The sequence below is a fragment of the Danio rerio genome, chromosome 18 (assembly GCF_052040795.2).
Source record: "Danio rerio strain M-AB ecotype USA chromosome 18, GRCz13ab, whole genome shotgun sequence".
In the NCBI taxonomy this organism is placed as follows: domain Eukaryota; kingdom Metazoa; phylum Chordata; class Actinopteri; order Cypriniformes; family Danionidae; genus Danio; species Danio rerio.
This window is the reverse complement of record NC_141038.1, coordinates 4,108,972-4,125,000: the sequence shown is the minus strand read 5'-3', so window position 1 is coordinate 4,125,000 and position 16,029 is coordinate 4,108,972. Positions and strand designations below refer to the sequence as shown.

The following is a 16,029-nucleotide window of genomic DNA, read 5'->3' as shown; positions in this document are numbered from 1 at the left end:
AGGGGTGAGGTTGATGGTCATTTTGTGTTATCCAGATCTCACAGGAATCAAATATTAAATAAATCTTTCTTTTCTGTATTCATCAGGGCATCTGGAACCGTCTATACAGCCATAGACATCGCCACAGGACAAGAGGTGAGATGTCCTGTCATTATCACATGCGCATTGAAACACAATTGATGATAATATACTGTAAATACACACACTAGCACATACTGTAAATAGCATGTTACTGGCATGATTTAACATTAACACGTCACTTGCATGTTCTAGCACATTGACATCATGTTTTAATGTTATTTGCATGTTTTAGCACATTTTTAACATGCTGCTAGCATGTTTTTAGCATGTTTTTCTATACTGCTAGCACATTTACCGTATTTCTTTCATATTTGAAAACATTATTATGATGCTCTAGCACGTCAATCGCTTGTAGCTGGCTTGATTTGTCATTATTTTATTGTAATGTTAGTAGCATTTAATGATACAACACCTTCCTAGCACATTACTACAATGTTTTAGCACTTTGCTTCCGCTTTATAACCTTTTTTTCAATCATTGCTAGCATGTTTTATCTCATGGCTAACATGTTTCTTGAATTTTTTAATGTTACTAGCATGTAAAACTTTGCTAAGATGATTTAGCATATTGTTACATTTTTCTAAAATCGCATTCGTATAACATGTTACTAACACATTTAAAACGTTGATAGCATGTTGTAACACATAACTATAATTTGACACATTTATCATTGTTGTATCTGCTACCTTTTAGGCTTTGCGAGTGATAAAACAGTGACTATCTGCCGAGTGTTCAATTAGCGTTGGTTGCATGTTTTACCATATTGTTAATATATTGCTATCACATTATATTGCTATTACACATCACATTAGCATATTTTTAGCATGTTGCTAGCATTATTGTAACATTGATAGCATGTAGTCTACATATAATGGTTGCACATTTCTACAATGTTTTAGTACCATCTAGTTGCCATTTATGAACCATTGTTAGCATACTTTAACGCGGCATTTTTTAAACATTGCTAGCATATTTAGCACATTGCTAACAGGTTATTATTAAAGGTTTCTGGCATGTTTTACGTTATAAGATGTTTTAGAACACTGTGACATGTTTCTAAAATCGCTTGACATGTTAATAACATGTTTTAACACATCGATGGCAAATTTTGATGCATTGATATAATTTAATACATTTGATAACATGTCCTCAGCTTGCCCAGTGATTGAGCAGTCTTTAGTCATTCTCATTTTTTAATAAAATGTTGCTAGCATTGTTTTTTGTGTGATAGTTTTTTTTTTTACCAATGTTTAAGATGTTAGCATGTTTTAGCATATTGGTAGTATGTTTTACCATTTTGTTAATGTATTGCTATTACATTATATTGCTATTACATATCACATTAGCGCATTTTTAGCATATTGCTAGCATTATTGTAACAATAATAGCATGAAGCATGCATATAATTCAGCATGTTGCAAGCACAATACTACCATGTTTTAGCACCATGTAGTTACAATTGTATTAGCACATAAATCTTGCTAGCATAATTAGCACATGGCTAGCACGTTTATAAAATTATTAAAGATTTCTGGCATGTTTTACGTCATTACTTAGACGCTTTAGAACACTGTGACATGTTTCTAAAATCACGTGACATGTTACTAACATGTTTTAACACCTCGATGGCAAATTTTAATTTGTTGATATGATTTAATACATTGATAGCGTGTCCTCAGCTTGCCTGGTGATAGAGCATGATCATGTTAGCATGATTTGCTAATACGTTTATCGTTCTTAAAACATTGTTAGTGTAAGGTAACATATAGCTAACATCTTTTAGGATTTTGCTAACATGCATCAAGCAAGTTTTTGCAGTTTGCTTGTGTTAGATGGAGTATTCTGATGGTCCAAAGGCCACGTTTGTGTCAGTTTGTGAGCTTTATTTATGGTTAAATCAGACAGCATCGCTATATTGATGGTGTTTTCAATGTCCACATGCTCTTCAGATTAATGGAGGTCAGCACTCAGCTTCGTTAGCGTCCTCCATCTTTTCTCTGGTCGATGGCAGTAAATCAGGCTTGAGTCATTGATCCGCTTGTTATTAATGGCTCTCTCAGACTCAGTGCTGAATCTTCAGGTGTGTCTGAAAGCTTTATTCTGATGTTTTCTCTGTCAGGTGGCCATCAAACAGATGAACCTGCAGCAGCAGCCCAAGAAAGAGCTGATCATCAACGAGATCCTGGTCATGAGGGAAAACAAGAACCCAAACATCGTCAACTACCTGGACAGGTGAACGCATCCACTCTACATCTATGGGGAAAAGAATAATTAAGTGAACAACAACAACACACAAATGCCATTTTGTTTGGAGACAGTGTTACTTGTTTATGTTTAGACTGTACTCACCTTAGGCTATCCGAACTGTGCCCAGGCGCGTTTGACCTCCATTTTCCAGCTCGTTTGACAAGTGTGAGTGTTCCGAATCAGGCCCAGCCTCTCAAAATCACTTTTAAGGGACTGTTTCATATTAATCATTCTTACTTCTTAATGAACACGGCTATTTAATTAAAGATGCACATCAGCTGCACCTTCAGCAAACCTCCTAATACGTACAGCATGAGGACTTTATGAACATTTTCAAGTGTCAAAAGTGGTGGATCTAGTCAGCAAAAGATTAGACTGTGTCATCGCAATCCAAAAGTAAATACAAAACAATATAACTAAAACAATCTACATAGTATGGAGTGAGAGCACTTCTCTTCCTAACTGGACAGTCTCATCATCGATGATGTAAGCGTGGTCCGGTTAGGAAGGTAAAGATGAAGTGTGAGTGTGGGGAGAGGGGGAGAGGGGACTGGGGACAATCGCGCCTGGGTACAGTTCAAGACAACCGTGCCTTGTGTGAGTACACTCTTAGTGTTTTTTTTCTGGTAGCACTTTACAATACAGGACATGTAGGTAATGGACACTCACTGGCCACTTCATTAGGTACACCTGTCCAACTGCTTGCTTATGCAAATTTCTAGTCAGCCAATCACATGGCAGCAACTCAATGCACTTTAGGCATGTAGACATGGTCAAGACGATCTGCTGCAGTTCAAAGCGAGCATCAGAATGGGGAGGAAAGGGGATTTAAGTGACTTTGAATGAGGCATAGTTGTTGATGCCAGATGGGCTGCTCTGAGTATTTCAGAAACTGCTGATCTACTGGAATTTTCACGCATAATCATCTCTAGGGTTTACAGAGAGTGGTCTGAAATAGAGAAAATATCCAGTGATAGTTTTCAGTGTTGAAAACAGTTCTGTGAGCGCAAATGCCTTGTTGATGCCAGAGGTCAGAGGAGAATGGCCAGACGGGTCCCTGCTGATAGAAAGGCAAACTTAACTCAAAAAAGCACTCGTTACAACCGAGGTCTGCAGAAGAGCATCTCTGAACACACAACACATCCAACCTTGAGGCGGATGGGCTACAGCAGCAGAAGACCACACCAAGTGCAGCTCCTGTCAGCTAGGAACAGGAAACTGAGGCTACAATTGGCACAAGCTCCCTGAAATTGGACTATAGAAGATTGGAGATGTGTTGCCTGGTCTGATGAGTCTCCATTTCTGCTGCCACATTCGGATGGTCGGGTCAGAATTTGGCCTCAACAACATTAAAGCATGGATCCATCCTGCCTTGCATCAACGGTTCAGGCTGGTGGTGGTGTAATGGTGTGGGCGTATTTTCTTGGCACACTTTGCAATCATTAGTACCAATTGAGCACTGAGTCAACTCCACAGCCTACCTGAGCAGCAACTGCATGATGCTATCATGTCAATATGGAACAAAATCTCTGACCAATATTTCCAGTACCTTGTTGAATCTATGCTATGAAGGATCAAGGCAGATCTGAAGGCAACAGGAGGTCCAACCTGGTACTAGTAAGGGGTACCTAATAAAGTGGCCGTTGACTGTATTTACTAACACGAACCAACAATGAGCAATGCTTGTACAGGATTTATTAATCAGAATTCAACATTCACTCATGACATTAGTCATGGCACTGTGAAAATTTGAAAACTGAATTTTCATGAACTAATGTTAACAAACATGAATGAATGCTGCATTTCGTTGCATTGTACTTGTACATGTGTAATGACAATAAAGTTGAAATTAATCTAATCTAATAAATGAATTATTCATTGTTTGTGGTAGTAAACACATTATCTAACATTATCTGTGTCCCCTATTGTAAAATGTGTTGTTTTCCTGTAGTTATCTGGTTGGCGATGAGCTGTGGGTGGTGATGGAGTATCTGGCTGGAGGCTCGCTGACGGATGTGGTGACAGAAACCTGTATGGATGAAGCACAGATCGCAGCCGTCTGTCGGGAGGTCAGTGTACAAACACTGACCCTATCTGCAGGCGTTATTTACATTTCCGCGCAAAGTTTGGTTAAAAATCTACACATTAATGTGGAATGATTTTGACAGTATGGTCACTGAAAACTCAACACATGACACTAAAAATAAGATCTTTTGAACTTTTATTTAAAGGGTGGTCCACTACGATATCATATTTTAAACTTTAGTTGTTGTTTTATGTAGCTGTGTGAACATAATGAACATCTCTGAATGTAAGATGCTCAAAGTTTAATGCAAAGGGACACATTTGCTGCGTTCCAATTCACATACTCATACTACACCCTAAAAGTATGTACTTTTTTTTTTGAAGGACAAGTTTATACTTTTGAGTGTGCAACAAAAGAGTATGTGTATTGGAGGCCAGCTAGTAGGTGCTGTGCAGGTAAACCTCACTCCTCTGACCTCTAAAGGTGCTCTAGTGACAGAAGCTAGAGGCCATGGTCTTTAGCCTCCTTGGTAGAGCTACCGACTCCCATGCGGAAGGTCGCCGGTTCAATCCCAGCTCGGAGCGGGTTGGGTGGCATTGGATCGGTGGGGTTACATATGCAAGCTTTGGGACATACTACTTCCTCTTTAACAGATTGTTGTGTTGCTTAGTCATGCCCCCTGTCAATCATCCACACACCATCCTGTCGTACTTATGACAGGTGTGTCGTACACACACATTCTGTCGTACTTAATTTCCTAACTTACTGGAGAAGCAGCAGCAGCAGGATAATCCCCCATTCATGAGTTTTTCATGCAGAGAAATCTCCTCAGGTCGTTGGGTAATTCTGCATTCATACGTCTAAACGCGTCTTTATTTAAGTTCTGTATTGTTGTAGATTAAATATAACACAGATAATGCAATTTGGATATTTTCCAGTGGGCTAGATATTGACTAACAGTCATTCAAACATCTATACCGAAGCCTCTCTACTTGATGATTGCTCTCCCGCGTCTATCATGTTTGTCGTTTATTTACACTTTACACACACGTTTGTAGTTCTAATTGCATTCACGTCCAACTCGCAATGTATTGTGGGCAATATCAGCGGTTAGAGTATGGACGCTTCTACACTTAAATCTTTTACCGGAAATAGCAAACCATCCGGGTACCTCTGGCATACTCTTTTCAACATACTATAGTTTGGGACATATTCTATTGTCAAATACTATTTAGGACGCATAGTATGCGGATTGGGACACAGCAATTGGCTTTTATAGAGTTAGCTTAGCAAAGCCTACACTGAAATACCTAATAAGTTGGCTGAACTAAATTAATTGAGGAAACTTGTTGCCTCAATTAAATTGAGTAATGGAGTCTCTCAAAACGTGCATATTTAAGTTTATTTAACTTGCCGGTTTTGTAAACTATACTTCAATTGTTCGGTTTTTCAAACTAAGGTACTTCAAACTGTTTGTATTTCGAAGTCCTAGTTGGGAAACCTTGCGTTTTAAGCTTAGCCTAAAGCCTGATTTATACTTCTGCATCAAGTGACCGGCGTAACCCACGGCGCATGCAACGCGCGTAGCTGTGCATTTATACTTCTGCGCGCTGTCTCTTTTGGTCTGCATTAACACTTCCGAAACGCTAGTTGGCAGTGAGGTGTAAATGTTCCTCTGTGTCGAGTTTCTTCGCTGCTGTTTTGCTTTTCCTGAACACTTCCTGGATGTACAAGTGGCTCAAACTCATTTTGAGGCAGGAACCGGCGGACGTGCAACAACTTTAAGTATGAGGTAAACACAAAACAAAACTTTCCATCCGGAGCTCCTTCACAGGACTCCACACTTGTAAACAATCGCTCTATCAGGCTCGCACCATTCACGCGGCTCTCGGTCCCGCCCAGACTCGTCAGCGCTACTAAGCCGACCAATCACAGAGCTTGCGCTACGCGTCGTTGCGATGTGTAGTTACATTTTTTGAGAGGTGCACGTCAGCGAAGGCCTCGGCAAAGGGCTAGGCTATCGGCGTTTTACGCAGAGGTATAAATCAGCCTTAGGGACTTCCTTATTGTCCAGATAACTGAATGTTTGGAAAATGTATGCTGCGTGAATAAGATTTGACGTTTTGGATACCATCGTTATGAAGTTTCATTCCTCTGTTATCTGCAAGTCGTTAAATCGACGCAAAAGTTAATTTGCGGACTCAATGTTTTTTTTACTCCGAATCAGTGAATCAGTGACCAGTTGTTTTATTTTATTCGGCATCATCATCTCTTCACTGATTTTCTGTTCTTCTGCATGTAGTGTCTGCAGGCTCTGGAGTTCCTGCACTGCAATCAGGTGATTCACAGAGACATCAAGAGCGACAACATCCTGCTGGGGATGGACGGCTCCGTCAAACTCAGTGAGTCAAAACACAAGAACAAAAAACAAAGAAAAAAGACGAGAACACGTTGTGCTGCTGCTGAAAGATGCTTGATTAATGATGTGATGCATCAAAAAATACGAGAGATATTAATTAACAGATATTAATTAAAGCAAATGTGAATAGTGGTGGCACGGTGGTTCAGCGGTAAGCACTGTCTTCTCACAGCAAGAAGGTCACTGGTTTGTGTCCCAGCTGGGTCAGTTGGCATTTCTGTGTAGAGTTTGCATGTTCTCCCCGTGTTGGCATGGGTTTCCTCCGGGTGCTCCGGTTACCCCCACATAGGGAAATTGAATTAACTAAATTGGCCGTAGTGTATTTGTATGAATGCAAGAATATATGGGTGTTTCCCAGGACTGGGTTGCTGTGTTAAACATATGCCGGAATAGTTGCCGGTTCATTCCGCTGTAGGATCCCTGATGAATAAAGGGACTTAGCTGAAGGAAAATAAATGAATATGAATATTGTAATATACAATACTACACCTCACTTCCTACCTATATATAAAACAAGAGAAAATATTTACAATAAAGAAAAGTGTGAAATCCAACCCCTACTGCTGCAAACTGTGTATATGCAATATTTTTACAGTGACAACAAACAAAGCCAAAAACAAAACTTACAGGGGGGGGGACACTGGAGGGATCACAATAACACGAAAACCAAAGTTACACACAACACAGGAAAACACAATCTACATCAAGAATCGCTGATAATATTTTTCAACAACAATTTCAAGCTATACACCAACCAACTCCCTCCCCCCTCTCCTCGACCGTTCCACTTTTTAAAAGAGGCCCTACATCACTCCAGCCAATCCCAGGTGACGTAATTAGGGCGTGACCTGTGGCGAGGGAAAAAACGAGAGAGAGAGAGAGAGAGAAGAGTGAGAGAGAAGAGTGAGAGAGAGAGATAGAGAGAGAGAGCACAGGGGAACAGAGACACACAGATTTGAGAACGCAACAGCTTTTAAATATATTTATATATTATTAATCATACCTGATTCAAAAATTATAGTTGCAATTAATTTAAATGAATTTAAGTTTTTAAGTTGCTAAAACTTGTCATATAAATGTAAAAACCCGATCAATATGTTTTTAGTTGCTTTGTGATGGAAATAAAAGTTGCTAGTTGCTAAATAAGTGTTGTATGTATGTGTCTTTTCACGTTTTGTGTAATTTTTGAGATAAAAAATTTATTTTATTATAATTTTATTAATTATAAATTGGTAAAAGTTGTAAAATAAATGTAAAAACTTGATCAATGTGTTTCTAGTTGCTTTTAAAGATAATGAATATTTCTCGTGCAGTTTGAAAAGTTGTTAAATTAGTCTTCGCTTTGTGTGTGTGTTTGTAATTTGTAAATTTAAAGAAAATGTGTGCCTTTGATTATCATTTTGAGTTATTTTAAGGTTGGGCACTATTTAAAAACTCTAAAATGTTGCAGAATAGATGAGAGGGGTCTGCATGCAGACCTGGTGCAGTGCAATCTGAGCTGCATCCAATGCTTTTTAATGCGCTCACCTAACCCCACCCCTAACCCTACCCGTCACAGTGATGTCACTCACTCCATTGAGTGCATTGTGTCTGACATTGCATCGTTGAGTGATGCAATCTCAGCTTGCATCACAAAGGCTGCATCCAGATACTATTGAAATTGATCAGCAGTGTGTGTGTGATTGAGTTTTCCTCCAGCAGGGGGAGCAAGCGTCCTGCTTTTCCTCATATCATCTGTCCTTCCTTACCATCAGTTATTTACTGAACTGAGTGCAGATCATCTTTGCTGCTTTTTCTTCATGTCATCTGTTGATGCAGTGTTTATTTACTGTCTCTGACCATCCGTCTGTGTGTTTGTGTGTGTGTTTTTCAGCTGATTTCGGCTTCTGCGCTCAGATCACTCCCGAGCAGAGCAAGCGCAGCACAATGGTCGGGACGCCCTACTGGATGGCGCCGGAGGTCGTGACCCGCAAGGCTTACGGGCCCAAAGTGGACATCTGGTCTCTGGGCATCATGGCCATCGAGATGATCGAGGGCGAACCGCCCTACCTCAACGAGAACCCGCTCCGGGTGGGAAACTACACCACATTCAGCAATATATGCAGCTACAGCAATATCTGTATTTGCGTACATATATAATCTTTCTTTTGTTTTATTTATTTTTTACTTGCTTTTATTTTAGATTTTACTTAAACAAGGAGAGGCTGATAATATTGACAATACAATATAATAATGTAATGGATTATAACTGGTACATATTGTATGGCATTATGGAAACTATGGGGGGGGGTAGTAAATATATACAGTGCTCAGCATATATTATGCTCACAAATCTTTCATTTAAATAATATTTTCTATATGAAGCTATACAATATATTTGTAGCCAAATCTGGAGCTTATCTAACACAGCGGTTCCCAAACTTTTCAGCCCGCGACCCCCAAAAAGACAATGCCAGTGACTCGCGAGCCCCCAATATCCTCTGAGGTGGTTATGCAATGGAGCACACACACCAATAGACCCAAGTCTATTCTTTATTTAATTTTTTCAGTGCTATAAATGGGAGAGAAAGTTTAACCTGGTGTTATAAAATCAATCTGGTGCATCTGACACTATTGCTGTCTTTAATATAATGTAATTAGCCCAGGGGTTGCAATGCAATAGAACTAATAACTATAAGCTACTATAGTAACTATATAGTAACTTTAAACAACTATTTTTTTCTCTTCAGGAGAAAAGTTATGGATAAATAGGTTATGGTATATGGTATATGGATAAATATGGTAATTTTAATGGTATGATAAAAATAAATAGATTTTTGGAAATCACCATCACTTCATTGTCGTGTGACCCCTCAGGTGGTCCCGACCCCCACTTTGAGAACCACTGATCTAACAAACTAACTTACGATAACGTCCAAAAACTAGTCCACCCAAATTTATATGTTATAGGAAAATATTAAATACACATTTAAAACAAGTGGAAAAATCAAGAGATGAAAAAAAATTTAGTTGACATTTTGTAGGTTGTAATTTTTTTAGCAAAATTTTGCTTGAACTTTTAATTGTATTATCTTTTAATTTCTACATATTTTTAATGACTAAAATAATATTTCAAATCAAATCGAATCACTTTCTCTGAGAAATGAATACAAATATTAATTTTCAAAGTGGAGTATACTCCATTATGCTGATATATATATTGAAATGACCATTTGAAGTGTTCATTTGCAAAATAAAACCTGAATAACTGCTTTATTTTCCCCCCATAGTTTCCATAAATCATGTTTTTATTGTGCATTGAAGAGTTCATTTGCAAAAGAAGACATGATTCATGATTCATACAACGTTTTCTACATTACAGTAATAATTTTTGAAGTCACTATTGTTAAATTAATGAATAATTATTTATATGATTTCTAGTACATTTTTTCCCGACACTATTTTAAGGATACATTTTGAAAAGGTATTTACTCATTATTTATTAGTTTAATTTTAATTACATGTTAAATATTTTGTTTACACTTTACAATAAGGTTCATTAGTTATTGTATTTGCTAACATGACTTAATTATGAACAGTACGTTTGTACAGCGTTTAATAATCATAGTTCAACATTTACAAATGCATCATCAACATCTGAATTCATGATTGATGATATTAGTTTATGCATCAGGAGTTAACCTGAACTAATGATGAACAACTGGATTTTCATTTACTAATAGGAATAAATACTGTAATACATGTATTGTTTATTGATTGTTCATGTTAGTAAAAGCTTTAACCAACATGTCAAATTTTTACTAATAATTTTTACAATTTTTTAATGTTTTAAATATTCTTTATTATTGCTTTATTATTTCTTTACGTAATTAAATTTACTTTACAATTATTTAATTCATTGCTAATTTATTTTTTTTATAGTTTATTGATAGTTTATTAGCTGCATTTAGCTCAAATAAATAAAGAAATAAATAAATGTGTACATTTACAAGTGGTTTTAAATGTGAAACAATATTAAAGTGTTCTTTAACTACATATTAACAAACTTTAAATTACGTGAATAGCTTCATTACCTATTAATTTCATCTAGTTTAAAACGTGCATTATTTATTCATTGATAATATTTTATTTTAAAGTAAAAAAGAAGTTTCAGAGTGATTTATTTTCACTATTTATTAATAGATTAATTTAAATCAATGCATTTGTACGTTTAAAAAAAGAGTTATGTCATGTTTTTACAGTAAACGTATTAACTGTGCACCGTTAGTTTAGTTAGTGTTCGTTTTCCTTTAGCTTAGTCTCTATTTCAGAGGTCTCCACAGCAGAAATAACCACCAACTTATCCAGCATATGTTTTACACAGAGGATGCCCTTCCAGCTGCAACCCAGTACTGGGAAACATCCATACACACTCATTCACACACATACACTACGGCCAGTTTAGTTTATTCAGTTGACCTATAGCGCATGTGTTTGGGCTGTGGGGGAAACCGGAGCACCCGGAGGAAACCCACGCCAACACGGGGAGAACATGCAAACTACACACAGAAATGCCAACTGGGACTCGAACCAGCAATCTTCTTGCTGTGAGGCCACAGTGCTAACCACTGAGCAACCCAGTATCTAATTAATTGATTTATATATTATATCCGTTCATTAGTATGACTTATGTATCTCTGTGTCCTCCTCAGGCTCTGTATCTGATCGCCACTAATGGGACGCCGGAGCTGCAGAACCCAGAGAAGCTTTCTGCTGTATTTCGGGATTTTCTAAACCGCTGTTTGGAGATGGACGTGGAGAAAAGAGGCTCTGCCAAAGAGCTCCTACAGGTACACACCAGCATTTCATTATGGCTGTCAGTGATAAAACAGACTTAGAGATCAGTATGTAATATTATATACAGTTGAAGTCAGAATTATTCACCCTCCTGTGAATTTTAACTGGCAGAACTTTCTGGAAAAGGCCAGAAGAGTCAGGATCAGTGTTGGCATTGTGTAACACATTACATGAGGAGTTTCATTTCTAGATCCGGGTGGAGAAACCTGTGTAAATACTGTGAAATCTCAGAAAGCGGGACAAAAATAGAAAGAATTTACAGCGCAAGAACTCAAATTCACAGGTCACTCTCTGGTTAAAGGGACAGTTCACCCAAAACTGAAAACGCACTGATTATTTGCTCTCCCTCAAGTGGTTTTATACATTTTATGAGTTTCTTTTTTTTTTCTGTTGAACATAAAAGATGAACAAAAAAAACACACTGACTCTCAGAGTAGGAAAAACAAATACTATAAAAGTCAATGATTATCTTCAACACAACAGTGTTCAACAGAAGAAAGAAACTCAAACAGGTTTGGAGCCATTTGAGGCAAAGTAAATATTTGCCCCTTTCACACATACACACCTTTCTGGAAAATTACCGGCAACTTTCCGGAAAGGTGTGTATGTGTGAACAGGCCCTTTTTGAAAATACCTGTAAATTCTTTCTGACTATTTTTCGCAAAGAGAAGTTGTAACATTACCGGTAATTTGCCGGAATGCTCCGCTGTGTGAACGCAGAAGGAAGATTGCTAAATCTTAGCAAGATTGCATAATATTATATATGAAATATATATTAGACATAATATGTTGCATAATAATATCGTCATTGTATTCATTTTTTTGATAAAATCTTTATTTACGTTACATGTATGAGCATGGGTCACGAGTTAACACGACTTCAAAGGCACAGGTAGACATGAGTCTAGAACAGGCGTGTCCAAACTACGGCCCGCGGGCCATCTGCGGCCCGCAATCAGTTTTTTGGCGGCCCGTGAAGCTTTTTATAAATATCAATAGAATCTGGCCCGCTATACAAAAATGAACGTAATTCAAAAAATAACCACCGGGTGTCGCTATTACATGTATTCAATTAAGCAGCAGTTCTTGTTATGATCTATCTATCTGTCTGCCTGTCTGTCGGTATGTCTGTCTGTCTGTCTATTTATCTATCTATCTATCTATCTATCTATCTATCTATCTATCTATCTATCTATCTATCTATCTATCTATCTATCTATCTATCTATCTATCTATCTATCTACACACAGTTGAATTATTAGCCCCTCTTTGATTTATTTCTTCTTTTTTAAATATTTCCCAAATGATGTTTAACAGAGCAAGGACATTTTTACAGTATGTCTGATAATATTTTTACTTTTGGAGAAAGACTTTTGTTTTATTTCGGCTAGAATAAAAAGCGGTGTAAATTTTTTTTATGAACCATTTTAAGGTCAAAATTATTAGCCCCTTAAGTCTTCAGAACAAACCATTGTTATAAAATAACTTGCCTAATTACCTTAACTTAACAAGTTAACTTGCTTAACCTAGTTAAGCCTTTAAATGTCACTTTAAGCTGTATAGAAGTATCTTAAAAATATCCAGTCAAATATTATTTACTGTCATCATGGCAAAGATAAAATAAATCAGTTATTAGAAATGAGTTACTAAAACTAATATGTTTAGAAATGTGTGGAAAAAAATCTTCTCTCCGTTAAACAGAAATTGGGGAAAAAATAAACGGGGGCTAATAATTTAGGGGGGCTAACAATTCTGACTTCAACTGTATATATATATATATATATATTTATATATATATATATATATATATATATATATATATATATATATATATATATATATATATATATATATATATATATATATATATATACATATATATATATATATATATATATATATGTGTGTCTGTGTGATGTATGTAAAATTTGGCCCGCGACAACGTTTGTTTTTTTGCATCTGGCCCTCGGCCCAAAAAGTTTGGACACCCCTGGTCTAGAACTAAGAAAAAAACATGGTTTGAGCAACTGATGAAGCATTGTTTAGTCACAGAGAGCTATTCTATCAGCAGGAGAGTTTGTAGAAACACGTTAACGCGAGTACATGTAACTAAACAACATGTAAACATGTTAACATCGATGGAAACATGTTAACACGGGTCCACAACCACAGCAAGGCATGTTTTAACTGACAAAGATATTAAAACAGACCGCTTAGTTTGAGTAGCTCAGTTAGATAAGTTGATTAATACGGGTGCTAAACCTTTTCACTACACGGGTTCGAATCCTGTTGAACACGTGTAAATTCTAATTATTTTTTTAGATTTATTTTGGTTATATACTGTTCTGCTACACAGATATTAAAATCAATAATGCACACAATGACACTGACACAAAGTAATAAGAATCTTTATTTGGTATGGAAATGTTTTGTTGCTGTGAAAAAGTGACGAATCTGCCAATCTGCAAACGTGAATAGCTTACATCTGGAAAGGGACACCAGTTAACACGGTCACCAGTTAAACCGTAACACCGGAAAGAGCGTGTGCACATCTAGAACGTGCTGACATGAGACGTCTGCTTTAGCCAATCAGAACAGTCAGACGCGTCCACTTCCGAGCGGTTTATGAGAATAAAAGCCTTTGAATATTTTTCCAGACACATTTAGCTGCTAGAAGTTAGTCAGATAACATTTATATGTTCATCTTAATGCCAACCGTGTAAATAATTATCGATAAGATGCTTATGATAAGCCGTTGTTTGTTTACCTTCAAGCTTTGCGTGTGCCCGTGAAACAGCCGTGAGTGCCAGCACACACACATATCATGTACATCTCGACATGCGAAAGTGTTTCTCTGTATGTTTTCATCTAAGTTGTTCACAATACTGATCATCCACAGAGTTTGTGATGTAGTCAAATGTTTACAAATACAAGCGCAGCCGTTTAGAGCTCATTTCTGGTTAATGATGTCAGAATTTACCTGCATTTTGGAATGGATGTGTGAATGGTGCTTTCTGGAAAAAATCTGCAACGTCCTCGCCTGTGTGAACAGCGCTTTTTTCAATTTACCGGTAAAGTCGTTCCGGAAATTTTCCACATATTTGCTGATATCACTGTGTGAAAGGGGCTAATGAGTACATTTTCAGTTTTGGGTGTACTGTGCCTTTAATGGTGCAGTAGGTGATTGTCTTCAGAAACATGTTTTGTTGTGCTGGTAGTCTCTTCACAGTTCAGTAGTACTGATTAAAGTAAATGATCTAAATGTGTTTACATGTATTTTTATATTCTGAGTAAGGCATTAAACTAAAAAATCTCCCATAATTCTGATAAGCAGCCTAAACTGTCAACAAATGTAGATTTGTACAACTGTGCAGTCGTTCACGCAGATCCACCAATTGCGCGTACACATGCACTGCGTGTTCATGTGCACACAAGAGAGAGTGAAAAAGGCAGCAGTAAAATCAAATGCTGAATCTATACTTTTTAATAATCCTGAATTAATATTGGAGTTAGTTTTCCACGCTGGAGGAAGGACGACACCATGGTTGAAGTATTTCTGTTAGACAGGTCATGTTCTGTTTTAAAACTATTTCAGTCACACAAAGCTGGTGTAGATTCTGTTGTTCTTCGAATGGGTTATATGCACAGACGTGTTGTCCAGCCACTGAAATCTTCCGGCGATACATTGATGTGACTATTTTCAGTTTCATAAGGTCCTTTTACAACATCGATCATGTAAATTGTCACTTTACGTTGTGCTGCTGATAAACCTGTCAGGCTTTATTCTGTGATAACAACCTGCTGAATATACTTTATCTCTTACTTAAAGGGGAGCTGTTACGGAAAAATCACTTTTATAAGGGGTTTAAACAGTTGAGTGCCAAAAGTCTGTGCAAGTAACCAGCTTCAAATGGTAAAAATCTGCAGAAACTCTTTGATTGACATTCTCCCTTTGTACTTGTCATCAGAGGGGGAAAGTAGGGCTGTGCAATTAATCGAAAATCCGATTTTGATTTTGACTTCTAACGATTATGAAAAACCATTAATCGAGATAAACGATTATTCCATTATTTACCACCCCCTGTCCAGTTGTCCTCACTTGTTGCTCTTAAAAGCGCGAAAGACCACATGCTTGTGTGTGTGCGGCTCGCAGACAGTCAGAAGCATGCGGTCTGCACTTGGTCTCATTCGCACATTGTGACGAGCAGAGAGCACACACATCTAAAGTCATTAATGCGAGCGCTTTAATGGTCAAATAGGTGTCAAAACACGGTGATTAGTGATTATTCATATTAACCCTCATTGTGTAATAAACAACGAGTTGAGGAGGATCAAAAGACACGTGAAAGAGAAACCATTAAAGTGACAGAGCACAGCTGCCGCCTGTTTTATCATGATTAATAAAACAACGAGAAAATCC

At 37.3% G+C, this 16,029-nt stretch overlaps 1 protein-coding gene across 1 annotated transcript in view; it reads left to right on the top strand.

Moving 5' to 3' along the window:
- Positions 1-16,029, top strand: part of pak1 (p21 protein (Cdc42/Rac)-activated kinase 1) — a 92,676-nt gene that overhangs the window by 74,595 nt on the left and 2,052 nt on the right. The window contains 7 exon segments of the mRNA NM_201328.2: positions 1-4; positions 87-135; positions 2,201-2,313; positions 4,280-4,397; positions 6,657-6,756; positions 8,647-8,843; positions 11,465-11,602. The exon segment at positions 1-4 is cut by the window's left edge and continues 60 nt beyond it. Of these exon segments, the coding sequence (NP_958485.2) occupies positions 1-4; positions 87-135; positions 2,201-2,313; positions 4,280-4,397; positions 6,657-6,756; positions 8,647-8,843; positions 11,465-11,602 (719 nt within the window).